Source organism: Pinus tabuliformis, chromosome 4_1, assembly GCF_031772625.1.
Source record: "Pinus tabuliformis cultivar Carrire ecotype Pingquan chromosome 4_1, CPIR1, whole genome shotgun sequence".
NCBI lineage: Eukaryota > Viridiplantae > Streptophyta > Pinopsida > Pinales > Pinaceae > Pinus > Pinus tabuliformis.
Window position 1 is genome coordinate 742,590,817 of NC_142303.1, and position 26,529 is coordinate 742,617,345.

The window sequence follows — 26,529 nt, forward strand, 5'->3', positions numbered from 1 at the left end:
CACAACCACCACCTTAGCTTTCTGATGGGTTTCATCCCTTTTCATTTCCCACTAAGAGTTGCTTGTTTATATAAGCTCAATGTCTTCATCCTAGGATCAAGGTGTTAGTGATAAAAATTGGATAGCGGAATGCTTCTCTTGAGTTAATTGGTACCATTAAAGATGATCATGAGGGAAAGGATGTGCTTTAGAACCAAGGCTACATATTCTGAAGGAAACTATTGTCAAGTGATTCAATAATCAACATCATTGATCCACCTAGGAACTCACATGTCAAATATATGGATTCCCATGTATCTCCTTATGGTGATATTATCTTATTTTCTCATAGTAAAAACACTTATCCACTCACCTTCACACGAGTTAAATATCATCATCATTACCTTGCCCTTTTGGGTGATGTGGCACGATTTAATGCATTGATAAACCCACCAAAATTTGTTAAGCCTATGGAAGGGATATTTCTTCATATCACCATTACAAATACCTCATTCGCTCATTTCGTGAGAAATGTAAGGATATTTGATGCTAATGACATCCAACATGATGGAATTATAAGGATCACACAGGAGAAATAAGTGGCACGTATGTTCGGATGCGATATAAAGATAAGAAGGAGTCCAAGGGAAATGACGGATAACATTAGCATACCATGTGGTTATGACCTATTTCGAAATCACAATAAGTTAGGTAAGAGAAAATGAAAATGATATGTATAAATGCTTCAAGCACAAAAGTCCATTGGTATAATGGGAAATCACACCATTGGGTTATTGAGGTGAAAATTCAAGGCACAAATAAATATCATTTAACTATGGGAGGCTAATAGGGATATCCCCACAACATCACAATGCAAGGTGCATGCATCACATAATTGGGGAGTCATGGAGGAGGTAGCAGGTCATAAGGGGAAGAAATGTATTGAACAAGTATGATAATAGCAGTCCATTTTCCCTACACATCGAAGGGTAATCGGATGTTACAATGCCAAGTTATCAAGGTGGAATCCATTCTAACCATTAGTGAAAAACCTTATACAGAAAATCAACTACCCTCATAAATGGATTGTTGGTGAGACCCAAACTCTTGTACTAAAAGATTTTCAAAGGCCCAAGTTGATCCATGACTAGAAAACTAATAATCAAATCTTTATAAGACAAAAATATGGATGGAAAAAGATTGGAAAATGACAGCAATCAAGAACTAGAGCTTGTAACATTGTCGTATAAATTCAGGAAATATTAATCATGTTTTGTTTTAAGAAATTAGGGTTGTTAGACATTTTATTAGGGCTTGTTGTTGCTCCAACAAGTGGTAGCCTGAAAACATGACAATTTATTTCCATATTTTCATCTCAATATTAATGTCATGCTCTCCCAAATTTCTTAACTATGTAACAAGCTATAGCATTAGGAGAAACATCAACTTCAATGGATTCATTTCTGGTCCATGTTTGTATTTTGTTAATGTCAACACGTCATTGGGCACTACTTAATGGTCCATGTTCCTATAATGGTCCATGTTCCTATAGGGTCTGAAATAGGAACTGCCCTACTTAATTGGAGAATTATTGAACCTAGGAAATATTGGATAATGAAACAGGGACGCATGACATCTCCACCCATGATAAAGGCAACCGTCGAGCAATCATAGCCGCTGCCCAAAGTTGAAAGTCGAGCCAAATCACGACTCACCGTCACGAGTGATGTTACGTTATGTCTTTTAATTAGTTATCCATCGTTGTGTCAACTTCGGACGGCTTCGTCTTTACGTGGAACTTTGGGAGATAAAATTACTTTGACCTTCCATTTCATTGTCTTATGACATTGGCGAGTGGCCAGTCTCCGGAACCTTCTCTATCTCTTCGTCAATTAAATCTTAAACGCACAACATGCATGGCTTCATTTAATTAATATTATCTATGGTGCATTACGACGATACAAAATCACAGAGAACACCCATTCTCTCTAACCTATGTGATAAATTCACCTTTCAATAATGTTTCATTTATCAACATTTTTAATGATGTGGCTAGGTCAAATTGTTCACATCAAATCTTTCAATGCTCGCCAATGTAAATGTTCAATTTTTATTTTCGACGTGGAGGGAGGAGAATTCTGGGTGTCGAGTTATGAGTGCGGATTATGCTCTAAGCGTGAGTGGAAAACTACATAGAGAAAATCCGCTAGGCTCAGCAATTGATGGCTCGCTGACCACGAGCTCTTGTGTTAAAAGACGATGATCGGGTTGCGCATTGATTCTTGATTCCGAGGACAAAATAAAGATGGCTATCGGGTTGCGGATTGATTCTTTATTCCGAAGACAAAATAGGGCTGAGACGAAATAAAATGGAAAATGAAAACAATAAAAAACAATTGAGATCAAGTGTTACAAGAGAAAATTAGTAGTTTTGGAAAATGTTCTGGAATTGTTGAGGTTTTAACTTTTAATAGTTAATCATTTTCTATACAAACTTTTGGTTTTCTATGCATAAGTCTAAGTTTGGATTGTTACATGTCAATTGGTGGGATATTGTCATGGGAGCTCAAGAGCCAAATAACTAAAATTTTAATTTTTAAATTACTATTCAAATATTCAAGGGAGAATTGAAAGTTTTTTTATCCAGTATCATTACAAGTAACTTTTTTGGGTAAATATTTATATTTAATTGAAATATCTCTCATCATAAGGTGACTTATTTTAGCTTTTTCTATTAGTTTTTTACCTATTATTGTGAGAAAATTTCTCTATTTTTAGGTGAAGAACTCCATAAATTTTCCAAAGATTTATATATGTCAAAGGATTGACCATCTCCTATCTCCCTATACTATTCAATTAAAACATTTAGAAATAAGGAAAGATGTCAAGTTGAGATGGGGATGTACCTCTTTCGAAGATGGGTGTGATTATGACTTCTTGTGGGTGTAGGAGATCTTGCCATAGCCAATGAAGATGTTTCTCTACTTCCACAACTTGTATCATGCACACAATATGTAAAGACCACCCTTACAAATGATACAAAGGTGAGAAGAATTTCAGATCTAATATAGATCAATTAAGATAATGAGAATCTAAACACAGATGAAATGAACACACCACATTTGAACCAGAAAAAATAGGATCTATACTAAAGATGAAGTATCAATAATACATGTATACATTGAGAGTATGAAGATCATTCTTAGCTCATTAGCTTTATCTCCTCCTTCATTGACAATAACAAGGCTATCTTCATAAGGTGATGAATCTCTCTCCCCTTTTGATTTGAAGGAGTTACAACGTTGTTTTTCACCCTTGAGCTTAGTTAACTAACCAAGCTCACACTTAGTATTGACCTTGGAAACCCATTTTCAGAGCTCTGTCACTCCTCCAACACTATTAGTGAGAAGTGCATCTCTCATTGCACTCTTGAAAAGAGAAATGATCACTTTAGATGCCTAGCAAAAGACAATGACTTTGTAAGCCTTCTAGATTTGCTCATTTCCAAGGATAATGGTTTAGAAGGAAGGGGAAGCCTTGTGAAATGGCCTGAGAGTTTGTATTGGACTCTAATATCAATATCATTTAGATGTTTATGAATTCTCACAACACTGAAGTTGTTTTAGCATGCCTCCTAATAGGTAGAACCCTCTAGTAAGCCTTATTATAATTATTTATTTCACACAAATACATGAGCCTTATTTATTATAGATGGACTCCATACATAGAAACATATCTATCTACTTAGGGGGTTATGGTGAGGTCCCAACACCAATCCACGAGCCCACCATACCCACAATATATTGTTTTGTGTGTCCCCATGCAAAAGGGAAAAAAATGGAAGTCAACGTTAACTATTGGCTATTGCTTAGCGAATAGCCCATTAGACTCTTTCTCTCTTTTAACCCCTTATTTTATTTTCTCCTTTGTTGTTGCTTATGGCTCTATATCTACTACTATTTTTAATGACACTCTTTATTACTATTTTTAATGACAATCTTTATTTTTTTGTCGCTCATGATGTCTGTAATTCTACGAATATTTTCGCTAGGTCTAAGAGCAACCATTGGCTATTCTTGGTGAATATAGTACCATCTACTCCAGCGAAGACATGTCTTCCTCCATAGTTTTTGGTTCAATGAAACATTCAACTCTAAGATCATAGGACATAGAGTAAGTTTTAGTATCCTTTGGGTGGTGACTTAATAAATTATCTCCATATATCCTTCTCAATATAATTTTCACGTTTTTGCAACTATATTAAGTATGGAATGGGGTATAGCAAGAGGATAAACCTAATTCAATCTAGTCAAGTGGAGAAAATCCTCATAATTCCATCAATACATAATCCTAATGCGTGGAGATTTATTTTCAACATTAGTTGTCAGTGTGATTCTTCTTGCTCTATGTCCTTTGTTATCAGTGTCTACTTCGTCCTTCCACCCATTATTACTTCATTTCTAGAGGTGTGGATGCATATGCTACATTCTAATACATCATTGTTTTCTCTCAAGCATTCTGTTAATAGTTAGATCTAATATCAAACTAAGTATAATTTTCCCAAACCCTATTTTTTCTATCCCCTTCTTCTCTTTTATTCAATTCCATTTCATCTCCTCATCCTTATACCATTTTCTATGCATGAACCTCGTGGTTTCATTCTACAATGAGCAAATAAATGCTCTATGTTGCACATCCCTATCATATAAGTATAATGACAATTTTAGCTTTTTTTGTAGCACATATTTTTGTACATAAAGTTCATAAAGTAGATTCTCCTTTTTGGGTGATGTCAGAATACAATTTATAGAATTTCCAATGGTTTTGGAGATATTTCTTCATTTATGATACATAATGTTTAATCAAAAGCTTAGGCCATTGTTATTATAAGTATAAAGTATAAACCCTAATAGGTGTGATATAAGATAGCATTTCATTAGCACACTCAATAGTTTATTCACATAAATATCTTGACATCATAATTTCCTTATTTTTCTTAGTAGTTTCTTTCACTTTTGCTAATGAGTTATTTTTGAACTTTCAATTTTTTCTTCTAAGGATTTGTAATTTTTCAATCAACTAAGGTTAAAGAAAAACTATTTTCTAGCTAAGAAATTACCTTTTGTCATTCCTCTTCATCATCATTTGTGCCTCCACTTAGCTACTTCACCATGGGAAATCTATGGCTATATCATCAAATATTTAACTAAACGTCTTACCACAATATTCATCATAATCCTTTCCATAAGCTTCTTGAACATGGTCTCCTCATCCTCGTTAAGTGTCCACTATATAACATGGTTGATGATGTCTATTGTATCTATCTAATTGTGTGATTGTTGATGTCTTTATTTTCCTCAATAATTGAAACCTTGTGGACTAATGTGTTCCTCCTATTATGGAGAGTCTAGAATATGTTTTGGTTCATTCACTTCTCCGAAGGGTTACTTCTTTTGTAGTACTTGGAATATTTTTTCTTTACTCATGAGTGAGGTGTGGTGACCTTTTCAAGTTAATTTTGCTAGCATATGAAACCATCCCTCCAAGTCAATATAGAAAGCTTAATATGAGATAGAAATTTGTGTTTCTACTTAGCCCTTACCAAAGAATAAGAAAAATAATAAGACTATTAACCAATTAAATAGACCAGTACGTTAAATCATTCTTCCAAGCCAACATATTATTATTATTTAGTATTTACATTGTAACTATCTTGTTAAGAAATTGTCATTTACTTGTGCTTATCTCTTATAAAATTATCTAAAAACTTATTTAAAACTATTCACCAACCATATTGAAAGATTTCTTAAAAAGAGAAATTCAATATAAATAATTTCTCTCTCTCACACATATATATTTATTTCTTGTATGGTTATTTTTAATTTCCAATAATTAAAATTTAAATACATAAAATTTGGAGACATTTTATAAAGAAATATGAGGAAAATTTCTTATTTTTTCCTAACCAATCTGTAATTTGTATATGGTATTTAAAAAAAAAAAGATATTTCAATGTATATTCACCTTAATAAATTATTTTTATTTTATGTGTGTGTGAGAGGGAAAAATCTTACATCTTAATATGAGCAGTAAATGTATAATTCATTGAGTGTTTAAGATGAAATTAAGGGCTAGCGGGAGGGGTACTTTATGGGATCGAGGAAGACAAAGCGTTGTTGGGTTCTTGGTTGCGTTACAAATAATGAAATCTAGATATATGGTTTCTACCAAGAACTTTTGTTAGCCAAAGAGTATTAGGTGGACACTCCTTTTGTTAGGCAAAGAGCATTAGGTGGACACTCTTAACGTTATGGAAACACTTGTGGTGCACACACTTACAATTATTTGAAAATTCCCCTATTATTGGATCATCTAATCAAAGGCTCCCCCAAAGGTGAAATCTGTGGACAACATCAAGAAAGGACTCAAGAAAATTATTGAAGATAACCCAATCCAAAGCATATTTCCATGTTCTAAGATACTTGAGAAATAGACAATTAAGCTAACTAGAGGTGTAAATTAAAGATTAATGATAAAATCAAGGTGAAAATTTTGATGAATTACTTCTATAATATCTAATTTCTTTGTTGCGAACTAGATGTAGAATTATATAATACAAACATTTTTTTTCTTGAAAAAAATAAACTATCCATATTTAGTTTAAACAAAATATTTTGATATCAATTTTATGTATAAAGCTATTAAAATAAATAAATAAAAAACTTAATAGTAAAATATTTTAATAATAAATAATTAAAAATAAATAAAAAAATTATTAAATATAATATTAACATATAACAGGTATCCATACAGCAGCACACACTCTCTATATATATAATTGAAGTTTAAAATTAATTTAAATTAATAAATAATTTACTAAAAATGCATATTACCAAACACTTAACAAATAAATCAGCAGCACCAAATGATCTCTGCACCACCAAAATCAAAACACTTTTATGTGGTAGATAAATTATAATTTTGGTTTACAAAGTCATCATTAAAATCGATTCTTCATCATAAATATTATTTAACCTAATGAACACTCTACAGAATATTAACAAAATTTATGTTTCCTCTCACATATAATCACACTTCAGAAAATCCAAGCAATAAAAGGAACAATAAAAATAATCATTTATTTTTTAAATCAGAGAAACCAGAATCATCACCGATGGATTGAGATTGAGATTGACCCTCACTCTAATCTTTCCAAACTACATCGAAGAAGTTTCCAAAACACACATAAGAGTGTTATAAAGCCTCTCCGAAGAATGACATCATTCATATAAAATGTGAGTACTGTACTCGACTTCACGTAAGGCTATCCTGAGGAATTCAAAATTCATAAACATCGTCTGAAGTGCAAAGCACTTCTCCCTCTCCCTTAAGAATCAGAAATTTTCACACCCTAAAATAGTTGTGTTCTCATTTAGGGTTAATCTTTTGTTCAATTCCAACAACCATCACCTCAAAGGTTCAAACCTTATCAGAAGAAATAGGTACTTCCAAATTCAGATGGTTCTCTTGTTCGCTAGAAGTATCATCTCCTCAATCCATATCCTCCTTTTAATCAATCCCCTGGAGTTCTGCTCTCTTCATCTGTCATTATGCAGCAAACAGTTCATCATGCATAGATATAGAAGATGCTTTTCTGAAGTTCCATTAAAATAAAAGCTCTCCGCTATTCCAGAGAGAATGTAAGTCCAATGGAGGAGCTGCGGAAGAATCACCTAGATCAAGTGGTGTATCCAGATCATTGCAGACAACATAAGTCATTTCATGATTAATATATGAACTCAAACACGTAGCCCCATCGGCCTTTTGAATAGGCTGACCCAATATGCTTTGACAGAGGCCATCGGTAGTGCTGTTAACATAATTATGAGCACCCATAGCACTGTTATTGCTTAATGTTTTGTGATGTGCACAAGAACTAGAAAATGGCTCCACTGGGATTCCTGCAGACTGGTCAACCAGGACCTTCGAAACCACGTTTGAAGGGTGGAAAGAAGGAATATATGGATGTGTGTAAAATCCCAGATTTGAAGAGTGACTTGGTAGAGGCATGTGTTGATTGTATAGTCTAGGGGGATGTAAGCCTGGAAGCTCTTGAATCCCTGGCTGCTGGTCTAGTATTGCACTAATCCGATCACAACTGATGCTGGGCTCTGAGAATTGTGCAGCTCTGGACATCTTATTCATATAAATCCTCGGACCATTTAGCATGAGATTGTGTACATATGAAGACTCCTCCATGAAACCTGCCATTTCAGATAGTTGATCAGAACAATCAGGACAATCTGAGCTGCTGCCACATCGAATCTGATGAAGATGGTGTACTGTTAAATTAGTGTTAGGTTCAATCGATATGGAGCGGCAGGACACATCATGAACATTTCCAGAAGTGCTGAATTGCCTTTCAGAAGATCTTGTTTCTTTGTCATTCTCTGCACTCATGTTGCAAGGGGACTGCAGGCGTGAAGGAAAGCATGGAGAGCACAGTAGGTCACTATATGCCTGACTTCTCGTCATCCCTATGGAACTCCTCTTCCTGACAGCACTCTTCTTAAAAATTCTGCACACCACCCATTTATCCTGCACCAAGTCCAATCATATACATATCAGGTGTTCAGTTCTCTCTTTTGTTGCACCAGGAGAGGTATTTTACAGATCCTGTACTTTGTAATGCCAATAAAATTAGAAAAAGATTAAACCTAAACGTGGTATTATTTATCTATATCACTTTATTTGTTAAAGCCAGACCTAGATGAATGTATTTACTGTTCCTGAACTTTATCAACGTACCTTGCAGTTCTTGTGGACGGGTTGGCTGGAAAATTTGCCTTGGAGACGATACTCGTGCATTGCCCAGTTTGTTTTCTTCCCTTTGGGAGCTCTGCCCTTGTAAAATACCAGTGTTTTCTTCATTCCAATGAGTGCAGATGATCCTGAAGTGAAAACCTCTCGATCTTTCCCGGTCGTTTTCCAGTATCCAGTCTCTGTGGCTCTGTTGGTGCGAAGGCTTCTTGGATACTTGCGATCTCTATTGCTGAAGAAGTACCATTCCTTCTCACCAATTTTAGCTTTTGCTGCACACATGTTATCATTACTAGTTACAGCATAATACTTACAAGATATAAGTTCTCCTTCGCCTATAAGAATTGAAAATTAAAGCAAAGTATGCCATTGAAATTATGTACTAGTTCATGATAAAATAGCATATGATGGTGATGCATGATTTATATGTACCTGGAAGATCCCAAGGTTCGCACTTGTTCAAGTCGGCCTCTGCAACTGCACAACTGGAGAAGGTGCTGTCCAAAATCTTGTTGGTGAGATAGTAAGTAACCAGTTCCTCATCAGTCGGATGAAACCTAAACCCCGGCGGCAGCTGGCTGTGTTCGTTATACTCGTATGCATTACTCATCTGGTTCAAGGTCGACTCCATGGCGAACTCAATATTTCGTAGAATATAATAATCTATCTGGTTCTATCCCCAGAGGGGCAGTACCGAAGTGTAAAGCTCTGCTTCTTGTTGATGGCCGCTGTTACTCTCATTCTAGAGCTTTGATTTTTCTTATTATAGATTCATAGAAATCTCTCTGTAATGTACTACTGATCTCTCTGTAATGTACTACTGCACTAGGTAACTGAACGGAGATTGAATCCAGTACTCAGACGCATTACCAAATTGGTATTACCGTTGCTACCCTTAAATCACATGAATCATAAGCCTCCAACCATGTATGGGAAGATATTTAAGGTGATCTAGCCTCGAGAGAAATAAGGATTTCAGTGACTATAATCCCAAATATCAACCCACCTCCTTTGATGCTGACCTCTAATCTGTGGTCCATGTTTGTATGATTTTAAGGTCAACCCGTCCTTGGGCCGCTCTCTAATGCGAAAATTATTAACCCTAAGCAATGTTGGGTAATGAAACAGCGACGCATGACATCTGGAAAACGCGGCAAGCGATTAATCAATCATCGCGCTGCGCGAAGTGAAAAGACGAGCCAAAACACAAATCGTCATTTAATTGGTTATCTATCTTTGTCTTTGTAAATGTGTTAGAAAACTTGTACAGATAATCTAATTAGTAAAGGTTGAACACACAATTTTGCATAGCAAAAACACTAAAGGAAAATCGAAATAACAAAAGAATGATTCATTAAAGGAAAATCGAAATAACAAAAGAATGATTCATTAGAAAATAGGTTACAATGCTCATGATATAGCATTACTGGGTGAAGATCCCAAGGTAATGCACCATAGTGGTGATCAATGAGAAAACTCAACACCTCCAACAAGTTCAGGAGAGAAATAGTCAGTTGCAGAGTGGAAAAAGGAGCAAATCAGGGAGTAAATCATGCAAAAGAAATGGCTAATTGCGGAGTAAAGAAGGAGCAAATAAGGGAGTAAATAATGCAGAAGGAATCTTGCATGTAGTCCCATGCTTTAACTAAGTGTCCGCATGTAGGTGTCACTACTACCTGTAGGGGGGTTTTAAGACAATATTTGAGTCAATTGTCTAAACTTGACACAAAAAGAAACTCAAATATTGTCTTAAATATTGTCTCTAAGCGGGTGTCTCAAAATATAATGTCTCAAAAATTTGTCTCTATAAACACAATATAGAACACATATTATTATTGTCTCTATAAAGACAATTTGATTTGTCTTTCGAGACAATTTCATTTGTGTCTCTTTAGAGACAATTACATTTTTGTCTTTTTAGAGACAATTCCATAATTCAAACTATTGTCTCTCTAGAGACAATATAAAAAATTATTTAAAAATAAATCAATGTCCATAATTCAAACTATTGTCTCTCTAGAGACAATAAAAAAAAATATTAAAAAAAAATGTCCATAATTCAAACTATTGTCTCTCTTGAGACAATATAAAAAATTATTTAAAAATAAATAAATGTCCATAATTCAAGCTATTGTCTCGAGACAATATAAAAAATTATTTTAAAAAAATAAATGTCCATAATTCAAACAATTGTCTCCCTAGAGACAATAAAAAAATTATTTAAAAAAAAATAAATTTGCTCAAACTATTGTCTCGGATTTGCTCCTGCGAATCTATCTATGTATCCATCTCTATCTACCTATCCATCCATCTATTCAACTATATGCATGTCTGGATATACATATGTAAGCCTGCAGATCTATGTTTTATAGTGTGCGCTCTCCTAAAATTTGGGATATGCGTGCACGTTGCATTTATAGGGTGTGCCTTGGGAAGTATGTATCCATTTTGACTTTTTCTCCATCTCATTTGCAAGGAAAAAAGATATATCGAATTGGTTAACATTAAATAACAAGGACTTGACAATTACTTGAGAATAAATAAACCATGCTCATCCTGATTCAGGGACCAAATAAATGTCCTGGTCCTTTAAACCAGAGAAACATACACCAGAGAAAATTTAGGAAAACAAAAATATTTGATAATACAAAAAATTACAAGCTACACAGGCAGCATCCTCAAAACTACCAATGCAAAATATTCGATAATACAAAAAATTTCATCCTGATTCAGGGACCAAATAAATTCCCTGGTCCATTAAATCAGAGAAACATACACCAGAGAAAATTCAAGAAAACAAAAATATTCGATAATACAAAAAATTACAAGCTACACAGGCAACATCCTCAAAACTGCCAGCGCAAAATATTCAATAATACAAAAAATTACAAGCTACACAGGCAGCATCCTCAAAATTGCCAGCACTCTAGTTGGACCTCTGCTTCAGTTAGGTCTTTCTGAGCTTTCTTCCTACGATAAATTATTGGGCAGTCATGACTGCAATAAGGATAGGACATCAATGTAAGTGTAAAAGATATAGTAATTGTAAAAAAAAAAAAAAAAACATCCTATTAATTAAAAACAAATACATGATCACACAAATGTTACAAAATACATCCATAATGTAAATTTAAATCATGTTATGAAAATGTAATACTATGTAATACTTGAAATATAGCATTGAAAAACCTTGTGCAAAGAACATCTTGGTGCAGAGAGCCTTGGCACCGCTGACATTGTGTCCATAGTTTACCAAAGAGCATTTCTAATTTCCTCACTGACATTGATCAAATATTAGTGTCATATGATAGAAAATCTAGATGAGAACAATAGACACAAGGCCTACTTTAAATTCTCCAAATAAAGAGTAATGGTATTAGAATACCAGCTTACCATTTGCAACTGTTTTCTGATACAATTCTGCTTCTCTTCCTTTGCAATGTGAACAAAGTGTCTAATCTTCTTTGTTGCAATGGCAACATGAAATCAGGTAACATCATGAATTTCAGTATGAAGCAACCTAACGAGACATTCTTATTATAAGAAAGCTAGAAAGTTTCTTACAAGGAGAGCAGGCATGGAATCATGCAACCTCATAGATTTTTCCACATCAAAAAGATGAACCCTAGTAGCTTTCTAAAGCGCCAAACTGAAATAATAGTTACTCTCAATTGTGCACTACTATAAGCAAGGAAACCACATGCAGGACACCCTCTACTTGTATTAACTAAATACCTGATAGGTGTTTTACAACCAATACAACTGAGTTGTTTCTTGACAAATTTCATAATTCCACTATTTGAAGGAGTTGATATGGAAACTGCTCGTGTGTGACTACCATGAAGAAGCTCCTTGCTTGCATTCTTCAAAATGGGCTCAAATATTCTCAACAACGGCTACAGAGCAAAAACAGGCACTAATCAAAAACACTTAGCTGGAAAGAATTACTATCTATCAAGATATATTTGAAACACAGGTGAAATTTTCAAAAAGAGCATAAACAGCAAGTGATGATGCTTTGGTCTTTCACCTTGCTCAGTTGATTCTCCAGATATTATTGTGGATCAATAGGGATGTTATTCTCCGGTACATAAATTGGATCCTCAGATTTCTCATATGCCTGAGCCCAAGTAAACACATTAGTCATTTTATCCATAATCCCTCTGCAAATTATGCCTCCAAATAAAACATAACAAAATCGTTAAAATAATCATTTTTTAGTGCAATATCGAGACTTATGTTGAGCACAGAAGGGGTTAATTATTACCTTGGCATCTTTTGCAGCCTTTATGATGACATATGGAACACAATCACCTATAGTTGGAGCAGTTGTAGCATCCCTCTGTAAACTAGGGGCAACTTGGCTTTAAAACACAACAAAATAATTAAAATAACCATTTTTTAGTGCAATATCGAGACTTATGTTGAGCACAGAAGGGGTTAATTATTACCTTGGCACCTTTTGCAGCCTTTATGATGACATATGGAACACGATCACCCATAGTTGGAGCAGTTGCAGTATCCCTCTGTAAACCATGGGCAACTTGGCTTTAAAACACGACATCAATTTAAAAAATCCAGCAATGGACTCATTGTCAATAAAAATCAAAATATTACAAGAGTCTTTAGATGCATTGCAGTAATAAAAATAGAGATATAGGATTGAAATGGAACCAGAAGGCATTGCACCATTCATTATACTTGTTCTGAGAAGTTATTTCCAGTATTTACCTTCCGCATGCGCTCAGCTAGTTCCACGTGTGCTGCCTTGATTGCATAGTCATCTCCAGTCTTTGTCAGACCCTGACTCAACAAAGAGATTGTTAGCACAGGCAAACAAAAATGCCCTTAAGAATATGTTGATAGCCTTGATAAAGGATATGACCTGCAAACATCTGTTTCTGCCGCAGCTAAATAATAATCAATTTTTCTCAGCATGAGATTAAAAATGCAGATATATTATATATTGTCATGTTTTGATTCTCTTCAATTGTATAAGATCCTCCCTTGACACTTATTCCTCCCATTTCTAGGAGTAAATATTGACTGAATCCCTTCCAAATACAGAATGTAGGGAGAAGAAACATGGCAGACTTAAAAACGAAACTTCCATGGCCTACCCCAACTAGGTATATAGTATATACTTCTAACACTTGAAACCGAGAATATGTAATAACTGACTTGCTCGCAATGTAAATCTCCTCTTCCCCCTATCATATTTTATCCATTTCAAAAGTAACAAATGTTCAAACAAATTTGGTCATAAACATGCAGAAGGATTCATTGTTCTCACCTTAGTTATCACCAAAAGTGACAAATCCATTATGTTCATTAACAAGTCAGAAATAGTGTTCTTGACATACTGCACTTCACCAGGTATGTCATGATCAATGAGTATTTTGTGAAGGCACTCTGTAACCAAGTTCTTCACCAGCAGGCAATTGTCCCTTCGCACTGTTTCAATGCCTGTTGATATGGAATATTTAAAAGATCAGGGATATTTAATAACTAAGAAGGTATCAAATAAATTATTTTTCTAAGAGCATTTTGAGCCTTCACAAACACTAAGGCCTGTATTTGAAACAAAACGATCAGGTTTGTCACCTTTAGTATCCATTTTGTCATAAGCATCTGGCTTTGTCCACAACAACCCAGCATATCTTTTCTTGTTGATCAACAAGAATGGGTAGTATATTTTTTCAAATTCTAGTTTAATAGGCTGCATAAAAGCATATGTTAAATAACACACTGATTAGATGCCAAAGATGCACCAAACAGATGCAGATAAGCCACAGAAAAGCATAACTGATCATCTTTTCCTGTGCATATTTACACAGATCTCATCGAAGTGGAATGTCAAAATAAGATTAGTTTTAAAAAGAAAGGTGATATTAAAACATTCATCCCTACAAAAATATCATTAACAACTCTAGAGGCTTCACGGATATTTAAAATTCTTGACACTGTACCTTTGTAAATGTACCACTAATATAATCTGAGGCTTCCCTCCCTAGTGTCATGGCCTATTCTATATTTGGTACAGCAAACTGTATCATAACTGAATCTATATCTCCATATACAACCTAGATTCAAATATAAAAATATAATATCAATATTTACAGTATAAATCTTGGTTAGGATCAGATCACCCATTATGATTTCAAAAACTTGGACTATCACCAATACAACAAGTGTACTTCCTGTCATTACTGATCCAGTTCAAAGGTTACAAATGCCTTTAGCTGCTAAATAATAGCCTACCTCAGCATTGTACTGGTAACCACCAACTATTGTGAACCTTTCTTCAACTAGCCTCTTTGTATGCTCTATCATTTGACGACCTGACAGGTGGAAAAAAATGAGATGATTAATGATATGAAATTTTAAAAGAATACGTAAAATCGATATTGTCTGATGGAACAGAGAATGTGTCAAAAGATAAAACTAGACTTGTAATCAAAATATAATAATAGGGCCTAAGCATATCATCATAGTTGTACAAGTACACATGACTAATTAATGCAATTCAAGAACTCGATCTTATTTGTACAAGATTGTCAATTACAGTTCATACCCAAAACATTATGCCAGGAGGAAGAAAAGAATTACATGGATATAATTGATGCCCAAAAATAATCAATGTGAATGGATGGTACATGCATATATAGAATAAGACAGGACTGCAAGCATCTCTATCTTGTAAGTAAAAGAAGCACCAATAACATTACAACTAGGAAAAACAAGGGGAGAATTAAGGTGTCCATGGATTTAATGTTTTTTTTTCATGGAAGAACTGTGAAAATAGCATAGCTCGTCACACTCGACGAAATCTCCAAACAGGGAAATTGCCCAACAGTGGCACCAGTAAACCCATAAACTGAATTCGCACTTATCTGCAAGTGCACACAGTCAAAACTATTTTATGCGTTTCACCAGCATACCTAGTTTTACTTTTATTCCATGTCCAAGCCATAATTAATACAGACTTGACAAAGCTGTAATTACCTTCAAAGCCAATTGTCGGCCATCCAAGACAGCCTTTTCAAAAGGATCTTTAGCCTCCTAAACAAGATTACAGGAAGTTAAAAACTGAGATGCTAAGTGGAAAAAATACAAGCATGTAACATGAACATAGGAAGCACTTACTTCACCACCTTTAGGTCTGCCTTGGCTCTTTTCCTGGCAACCAGTAACTCTTCTAGGATCTCTGGTAATATTCCCTAGGAAACGGGAAAAAGAGCATTCAATTTAGCATCATCGAAAATGGTCAGCATATGCTGGTTAAAAAGTAAATAATGAAATAAGTATCAGCATAGTGTTTGACATGCAAAGACATTAAGGTCTTAACATCGTGCTTTACTTTTAATCCTTTCTAGTAGCATAGCTTCTAGTGCTTATGTTAGTGTTACAACGGTACAATTGTGCATTTTACCGCTGCGATGACTAAGACAGTGTATTGGGATCTCATCCACATAGCAATTTGACTGCTAAAGTCTACCATACATGTTAGGTAACCTATCTACTTTTTGTACATTAACGAATCAACCAAATCTGAATCTGAATCTACTGAAAACTTCAAAATATGTATCATAAAATTAACCTAGGGTTTATTGTCCATTATTCAGAACTTCTTCAGAATCTCAATTGCTTACTTATCCGTGTTCGAGGACCAGGTCACCTCAACTCAGCCAAACCTCCAAGGCCAAGAAATAATACATGTCAACTTCAATTGCCAGTTTCTTATTGCACCATGGGACAGAGTTTTTTAAACTAGCTGTTAGGACCAGGTAATCTACATACAACACAAATATAAGCATATCAAATTTATCATAATCAAACAAATAATAAAATGTAGGACCTGCAACGGTCTTAGTGATGCCCATAATTTGTAAGTACTCATAAATCCATGAGTACCAAGCACAAGAGGCTACTTTAGCCTAGAAAGGGACTTCTTCAACTTGCACACATTGGTATCCCATCCTAACAAGGATATTATATTTGAACCCAAGCTAAAACAAAACCATGAATCACTCTTCCTGCCACCTGCATCTCTGGCCCTGTCAAAATCCACTAAAGCATGTAGCAGCTCAAAGCATTATGCCAGTGTGCCCTTTAAGTACCTCGCATACCTGAGACCATGGAGCATATTTGCAGCAACCTTAGCTCAACCATATATTAGAAGCCAAGCTGGACAATAAATTGGTGTCTAAGCCGCCCTTGTTTGTGAGACAAGGGATCTCATGCACACAGCAATTTGACTGCTAAATTCTACCAAATATGTTAGGGAAGCTATATACTTTTTGTACGCTGACGAATCAACCAAATTTGAATCTTAATCTAATGATAACATCAAAATATGTATCATAAAAGTAGCCTATGGTTTATTGTCCATTATTCGAAACTTCTTTATAATCTCAATTGCTTACTCACCCCTATTTGAGGACCACCTCACCTCAACTTAGCCAAACCTCCAAGACCAAGAAATAACACATGAGGTGTATATCCTTCATGTCAACTTCACTTGCCAGTTTCTTCTTGCACCATGGGATAGAATTTTTTTAACTAACTTTTAGGACCAGGTCATCTACATACAACACAAATATAAGCATATCAAATTGATCATAATCAAACAAATAATACAAGTTAGGACCTGCAACAGTCTTAGTGATGCCCTTAATATGTAAGTACTCATCAAAAAAACAAAGTATCTTCAAAATTTGTTTTGTTGCACACATAATTAGTTTATGTTTGGACCCTCACAACCTAGTGCGCTCCTTAGAAGCTAGAGCGATGCACGTTCAAGTTATTTAAATTTAACACATATCAATCCTTTTTGTCCTCTTTTTGGGAGGCACTACATTAATTGTGCGTGTGGAATTCTCATCACATTGAACACCCTCCTCATTATTTCTATCTCCCATTCGCTGAAATTCAACAATGGTTTCCTACCAAGGTTCAGGAATGACTATTGGATGATTTTTTGCAACAAGCAAATCATCATGTGGTTGTATCTCCTCCCCATGCTCACTCCCAGATGTTTCACCTGATTCCTATACACAACACACTTTAACTTGTTATAATAACATTAATTCCTCCAATTGGTTTATTGCATTATTCATATAATATTACAAACAACTAACCTTGGATCCATAACCAGTAATTATTTTTTCCCCTCAATTTATCATGTGTTGGTGAAGACCTTGCGAACCATGTAATACAACATATTTCAGATCTTCCTCTGAAGCTTCCTTTTGAAACTGGTGAACCTACATTAACAAAGATAATCATATCTATAAGGTAAAATAACTAATAAGATACAATTAACTCAACGTGACCATGGTTACTTTTCCTAAAATAGAAAATATAATAAATGGAAATATCACTTACCATACCACCACGAATACTATTATATCCACCAAAGCCTAATTTGTGAGATCCAATTTTTGACACCCTAGATTGGGTTGCTTTTCTTGTATCTCGTAGGCGTCTCTTAGCTCCTCCTTGTGCAGATGGCGCATAGTTTGGATTTCTAAAGACTTTCCTCTTAAACTTGGCATCTTTCATAAGTTCATCCCACGTCACTTGGTCTGTGATCTAAGATGGACGTGGATACATCAAGTTTTTTGTCAACTTTGTCCTTAAATTAGACCTCTTTGAGTGCATGTATTTACTTGCAATCTGTAAAATAAGTTCCTTATCAAATCCAGGATTACCAAATTCTATTACTACATCTTTAAATAGTTCCTCTTTTTTGGCATTGGCTTGTTTCCTCCAATCCATTTGGATGGTATTTCCAAATAATTCTTCTGCACGACGAAAAATAAAGTGATAAAATTTCAGCCTTGTTTCATCCTTCAAGACATTTCCTTCTGAAGTGAGCAAGATTGTAACTTCTTGCATTCCTTTTGTGGTCACCGATGATATTGTTGTAGTCTTGGGGATTGAGGAAGGTTCCCTTATAGATACATTAGGCACTTTGTCACTTACTTCCTGCGTTTACAATGAAATTGTGGAACTATTAAGAACCCAACCAAAATATGAAACTATTTTCATATCTAAAATAATGATCCTAAACATAACAAATGAAATTATAGAAGAAATAAAATAATTTTACCTGTTGATCCCTTGCAGGAGCTACACTCTCCAACAATGACATTTCCCATAACTGAATTTGTTCAATTATTTCTTGTCTGATTTGAACATTTGCAGGAATATCTGGTAGGAGCCTTAACATTCTTGTTTGTGAGTCTATAAGACTCCTCAAAGAAACTTGTTCTAGTCCTGGTGGGAGAATGCTGACTAGACCCACATTTGATGTAGAGGGAAGGTTATGGGGTTCTGGTCTAGGTGTAAATGGCATAACATGACCCTCTATACCAACAGATTGTGTAAAGGGCATGTTATGGGGTTTTGGTCTAGGTGTAGATGGCATAACATGACCCTCCATACCAACGGATTGTGTAAAGGGCATGTTATGGGGTTTTGGTCTAGGTGTAGATGGCATAGCATGACCATCTATACCAACAGATTGTGTAAAGGGCATGTTATGGGGTTCTGGTCTTGGTGTAGATAGCATAACATGACCTTCTATACCAACAGATTGTATACTTGTGGGATTCACCCTAGAAACATCCTGCAAGGCACAAATATAAATAATAAGATGGAATAACAGATGAATAATGTTGAAATATGTAACTAGGTTCAGTCTTCATAATGACATATCTAATCACAATTCTATGTAATTTATGTAAAAAAAGGAAAAAGAAGATTATTTTTGTTATGACCGAGGCATGGGTTTCATGAACACATGAAGAAGCAAGTCCCATTATAGAATGACAATATCTCGGAAGACTCATTAAAAGAAGGTCATGAAGGTGGCAAATGATCAATGAAATGTAGTGTAAAGTTGCAAATAATCATGGCAACCAAAATACTAATCAGTAAAAATAGGTGTCCATGAGGTATGTATAATAATTTTCTTTTAAAGGGTCCATCATAAGATGTAGTAGGGTTGAATTTATGGGTTTATATTTTAAGAAATACCCTAGTATTTAGAAACCTTAATCTTAAGGTATTTGTTCCCTATGATTTGATTTCTAGGGCATGGGATAAACTCTAGAATGACATAAAGGGAAAAGAGTATGATCTAATGTTTGAATTTAAGAAACCCTAAAAAGGCCTCTTGATTACATAAAAACCCTAAAAAAGTAACTTGACATCATGTTTTGGAATAACATATTGCTTGGGTTACTTGTTAAAATAGTATTGTATGTACAAGAAGAAAAAAATAGATGGGGTGATCCATTTGAAGGCATGATGTAGCTCTTCGTAACACCTCATAAATCATGGAGTCGTTGTGCAAAAACTTTATTAAATATATGCCCTAGATTTCTCAACAAATAACACAATCAAACTCACATAAATAAATGGTTGAATCTTACATCTTGCATAACATTAGATGTATATGGGGGCATTAATGATCCCTGCATGCCAACATTGGCTGTATTGAGGGGAATAAATGAATCCTGCATGCCAACAAAATGCACGGTTAGTAAAAACACAAATATTAATAAATATATATAGTGAAATAAGTTAACTATCACTATCATTACCTTAGATGTTTTATAAGGTGTTATAGGGGTTGGAATGACTAGAAATTGCCTGCATTCCACAAACATAAATTATCATAATATAATAAGGAATATAAGATAATTGAACATATAAAAGACAATATTCAAGCTTACCTCATGCATCATCATAGCAGCGTCTTGCCCTCGTGCATTTGTTAACATTTCCATGAAAGTAGTGAATATCATTGAACCCCCCATAGTAGCATCAATAACACCCATGGGTACATTCTTAAAAAAAAACATAATAACATAAAAATAAGAAAACCTTGATCAAAAGAACGATAAGAAAATAGAATCGGTAACACCAAATATGTGTTGAGTGAGCATTGAAGATCTGTCCAACACTTTGAGGCAAGCTTATCAGAGTTTTCTGACAAGCATTTAACTAGTCACAAACAAACTTTTGAAGTATCATTTTAAAGTTATTTCTAAAAACAAATCCAACCTCTAACTAAATCAACAACATAAATACCTGGTCTGCCATTTTGTATAGAATAATGTAATAGAAATCTACGAAGAAAAGTTTGTGGACACTTGTTATGATCATTACATAAATAAATGTTGAAATATATGACAATGTGTAAAACCATAAAATTATTCTAAAATATGTTGGTTTAAACTTCTATGCATGTAATACTAATTTCATTGAGGAGTTATTTGGATTATATTACAAAGGGTAATGCACTGTCTTAAATTGTTCTCACATAATGCAAAGTAATCTCTGTAGAATATCTCCTTGCTGCCTATAAACATTACTTCACTATCTCATTGCAGCCAAAATCAACTCCAAACCAGACCTTGCTTGCCTCAAAACCCCATACCATACCTCAAGATGATTTTCTGCCACATAAAAACCTTAGGGGTGATTCGTTGCCACAAACAATCCCTTATAGGTGGTTAGCTGCCACAATTGATACCTCAGGGATGATCTGTTGTCATCAACAGTGCCTCAGAGGTATCTTTCTATCCCAGAATTGCTTCATAGACATATTGCTGCCACAGTGAAGCCTCAGATTTAATGTGCTACTATAGATAATGCCTTAGAGATAGGCCAATGCCTCAGATAATGTCTCAGGGATGATTCACTGCGCAGATAATGCCTCAAGATAGTTTGTTGCCACAGTTAGTGTTTGTTCGATCATTATATAACCACATTTGGAAGTTGGATTAATGTGAGAGATTTTAGAAAATTAAATGAAAGTCTGGTTGGTTGACTCTCTGTAATTATGGATTGAAACCAACGAGGTTCCATATATGGTGCTCAAAAAATAAACAGTGTTCCTAACAAACAAGCATCATTTTGTATATAAAATATTTAAATAAATTATCACCAGTTTATATTAAACTGTGAAATCAACATTTGAAAAGCAATGCATATGAATCATATTAAGCATGCATGGAAACTACTAATCAGAGTCCAAAGAATTATTATGGTAGATGAAGCGATATGGTGTATTGCCTTAGAAGAGCACAAATATGCAATAAAGAACCCTGAAATATGCTTGGAAAATGAAAAGACATAAAATAATGTAGAGCACTGGTGGCAGAGAGGGTATAAAAACTCAGAATTATGTTTAACCCTCCAATATAGTTAACCACACATGGAATAAGTGAATTCAAATGAATGAAAATGCAGTGAATGCCCATGAGCTCTGGTTTCATCAATTCATAAGTAAATGTTGGTGTGGGATTAAACCAAATAATGCCAATTTCATGCCTCATACTTCTCAAAGACCTAAGCTACAAATATCATGGCTTGGTATTATACCTATGCGCAGATTTATGCAGATTTGAGATGTTCAGAGGAGAATCAATCATATTTCCATAACACCCCTCTCGAACCTATTTCATGCTAACGAATTAGAGTCTAGTGCCAAACAAATGATCACATATCCAAGCAAAAGATCATCCCAGTGCATCTCCTAGAATGGTGGATATCAAGTGACTCAAAATAATGAAGAGAAGCCATGATTTGACTCCAAGACTATTGAAGATTGGAGAAATTCACTTTTTTGTGTTGCAGACATTAGTGGTTTCGAGCTGGAGGCGTGCAATACTGGGTGAAAACTCAACCTTCACTATCAATGATAGTATTTTATGTTTGATAAATAGACATAGACGTTTGTTTCTCACTGTTATATTTATTTTCTTCTGAATAACTAGCAAGGAGCTGGGCATGGAGCTGCTAGATAAGGTGGTTAAATGTCTGTCGAAAATAGTGAAAAAGCTAGAGTTTCCCGTGGCTGACTATCCAACAGGCTTGAATTTTAAGCTTCAAGATTTTGAAGAGAAAGTCCTGTTGCAGCAACAGCAAAGGGGGAAATCTCAGAGATTGGGGATAGTGGGGTTAGGTGGTGTAGGAAAGACAACTTTTGCAAAACATTGAAAAAAGATGAGATTTTAACCCTGTTTTTCATGTGGCCCCATACCTTTTAAAATTGAAAAATATATTTGGTGTAAACATGTTGAAACCTTTTCACTACTCTACTAGGAATGGAAAAGAGTATATATCAAGACTATTGCATACAAAACAACTAGTACCAACATGATAATGTTGATGTGACTAAGTTCTAAACATTGAAAATAGATACAATGAAAAGACAAGCACCTAACTCAATCAATATTTCCATACTATTGAAATATATTTCCCCCAAATCTAGAATAGATGACCTAAATTCACTACCCAGTGATAGATAGAGAAATAGGTACTTTGAGGCCAAATGTTTTAAGAAAAAACTAGATGATAACATGGGTAATAGTATGGAGAATATTGTGAACCCATATGTTAGAAAAATGAGATAGGGAAACTTGTAGTAGAATTAGTGTTGGTAATCTTCCAGTATGAATGTCACTAATAAATTTAGCTCCGATTGTACTCAAATGTTTTTATAAATATCCTCCATAATATTCCAAGGAATTTAATAAAAAGTTTTGAGATCAGAACTAGTTTCAGAAATCAATTTCAAGAGACAAAATCCAATAGTCCTAAGAATAAAAAAGACAGTCCAATTCCTTCCTTGTATTTGGGGATTAACACTATCTTCAGGTTGAAATAAATTTACATTTTTCCAATTCCCAAGTGAAATTTCAGATCCATGTTAGAAAATTTGTAAACTCAGATACATCTAACCAGTATGATGTTTGCACCAAAAGAGCCTAGGTTCCTTCTACAACATTCATGGAAATGAGATGAGCCATCATCTCTTTCATGGCACATTAAATAAGGAAACTAACACAATCTCATGTAAATCAAGATCTAGAATGCACCTAGACATAGGAAACTCGAGGATGAATAACTATCTTGAGTTCACACAAATGGTCGATGTATGCATTATTGTAACTCTAAATATCCAACCTAAATTTAAATAGATTTGGCTAATGTATATGTTAATTTATAGAAATGTACTTCAAAGAAACCCAAGTGCCTAGAGAGGGATTGATGACATAAAATTGAAAACCCAAATCATGGTTATAATACTTAAATATAAAATGCTATGTTGTTTAGTTTGAACATATAAAGGAACTTACAAGCATATCTTGCATGAGAAGTGTGGGAAGAGATTTGAAAGAGGGAAATATGGCATCATTTAAAACAATTCTTTTCTCAGAAACCACTGCGTGCATATTGTTGCATCTTTGAAGCTCTCCTCCTTTCCATTGTCCAGAAAACATCATAAACCATTTTTTCCATCTATACATAACCATCCTGAGAGATGACAATAAAGATGGGAATAGACCTTCCATGTACTACCAACTTCAATTCTGCCCATTTTGTGTTGAACTCATGGAAGACCGAGAGGCCACAAAATTTGTGCAACCTAAATTTTTAAAATGGGTTTATGAGCAAACTACAGAAAAACCCACAACAGATTGAGAATGAGTAGTTATGTAAGTATAAAGGTCCCCAGAATACAAGGTTCCCATTGATAAACAAAACGAAACCTCAATACCCTTCGAGGGGCCAATAATAATGTAGAAAAGCCACTGAAAATTTAGATTGAGATAGTAAATTGGATTATCACAAATTTGTCTCGTAATCCACGATTCAACTGTAGCAAATTATAAGTTTCTTCCATGGAAATAAATCGAGTACTGCTGGAAACACGAGAAAGAACTTGTTGACTCAACAATAAGGTAAGATGAACAAAACACATCCAAAAACAACCAACTCCATCGAAACCTTTCGAGAAGACACGCGGGATTCTGGGGGGTGCTGCTTTGGAGGTCTGTAGTAGCATATCTAGGAGGACCAGCCTTGTGACATTTTTCTAACATTTCCTTGAAACTTTTCATGACCTCCTCATACTTATTAGGTGGATCAAAGTCGTGGAATTTCTCTAACATTTACCTGAAAATCCTCATGATCTCTTTATACCTATTGAGCGTAAAACGGGCCATCATTAAATGATTAAAATTCAATGTACTCAGTGTCATCTCAACCTCGTAGATGGTTTTCAGCATATCGAACCAAGCTTCCATGTCCAACCTAACAATGAGTGCTAAAAACTATGTTATATGTAACGAGATTCCATATAACACCAGGTTATTTAATAAATTTACAAAGAGAAACAACATTATTCCCTAATAAACATTATTGCCCTAAATTTACGCTCAAATTCAGGATGAAAGGGTTAAATGTCTGTCGGAAATAGTGAAAAAGCCAGAGTTGCCCGTGGACGACTATCCAACAGGCTTGAATTTTAAGCTTCATGATTTTGAAGAGACAGTCCTGTTGCAACAACAACAAAGGGGGGAATCTCAGATATTGGCGATAGTGGGGTTATGTGGCGTAGGAAAGACAACTTTTGCAAAACATTTCTTCAATATGAAGAAATAAGATTATCACAAATCCTGCTTTTTATTTGAAGTTAGAGATAGTGCAGCTAAAAACTCTTTAAATTCATGGCAAAGAATACTTCTTAAGGCCAACATCTTTGCAAGGGAAATACATAAAATTGAATGGAAAATACCTGTGGAAGATAAACCCTTTGTTGTCTTCCTTGAAACTTCTAGCTCAACTTCGAGTTCCTTTGCAAAATAACAGTGAAAGCCCCAGCATATAAAAACTAAAACAATTTAGCTCCAAAAAGATTTTCGGCCTCTACACGAAAAAAGTTTCCGTGGTTTCAGCGGTCTTGTTTCCATTTTAAGATGACCTAGCCCACTGTTTCCTACTATTTCCCACGTATGTCTCCCACTTTTCATAAGAATGAGGGTCTTAATATCTATCTCTCGCCACCCACGAATAAATGAGTATGTACTCTGCGGCTGTTGGGCCTCGTGCCCTTAATGCCCATCATAGAAACCCTAGTCTCGTGGCTTTAATAGATCAATAACTTAACACAAGCGCATTCTTGGCAACAAGACTGTAATTTCATAACCAAAACCAAAAGTCTGAAAATGAGCAATTATTCCTCTAAGTTCGGCCCAATCCCTCTGAGTTATTATAACAAAAACCTCGGCCTTAGGCTAGAGAAACCTTTTAAAAATACATTACAGGGATAGTATTCCATCTAGTTCACAGATGAAGGATGTTAACTAATATCGCTAGCCTAGTTCGACAAACAAACACATACTTGGTAGTGGGTGCCAAGAAACTGGTAGACCCCACTGCAATTCGGCACGACTCCGAAGACCCACACCACAGCCAACCAGGGCTGCACATTCAAGTAGAAAACAAGATGAGTATGTGATGACAAAACAAGAGAAAAGCTATAAAACTCAGAAACTATTTAATTTTAACACCTAAAACGAATATGTGCTTACCTGAAGAGATTATCCAAGCTGGAAACCCTTCCTAAAAACAGAGACTGTGTCTCAGTGCACATCGTGTTATACCATTGAAAAGAACCAATTTCGAAGGCAACCAGAAGTGGGCAACTTGATCAAAGGAAAACTGTGGCGAGGTAAAGCAGCGGGTAGAGAACCAGAGAAAGACAGAAGTGAACCATTTGAGGACTCGACAGACTAACACTCCTGGCTTGACAACCCTGGGAGATCACCTCAAGGCACACAATGTACTAGGATCTAACACCACAACCGTTGCATTTGGAAGAGGCATCTGCACCATAGAACCGATCCATATTCCCACGGAATGATT

At 35.0% G+C, this 26,529-nt stretch overlaps 1 protein-coding gene and 1 pseudogene across 1 annotated transcript; both read right to left on the minus strand.

Annotated features, from left to right (window-relative positions):
* Positions 1–7,644: 7,644 nt before the first annotated feature.
* Positions 7,645–9,436, minus strand: LOC149178285 (uncharacterized). The gene is made up of 3 exons (XM_089423595.1): positions 9,232–9,436; positions 8,788–9,071; positions 7,645–8,577 (listed from the first exon to the last, which is right to left on the minus strand). Exons 1-3 carry the CDS (start codon positions 9,428–9,430, stop codon positions 7,645–7,647), a joined length of 1,416 nt encoding a protein of 471 aa, XP_089279721.1. The 5' UTR covers positions 9,431–9,436.
* A 2,272-nt stretch (positions 9,437–11,708) lies between these two features.
* On the minus strand, positions 11,709–26,257 carry LOC149178286 (DNA polymerase delta catalytic subunit-like; annotated as a pseudogene).
* Positions 26,258–26,529: the final 272 nt, after the last annotated feature.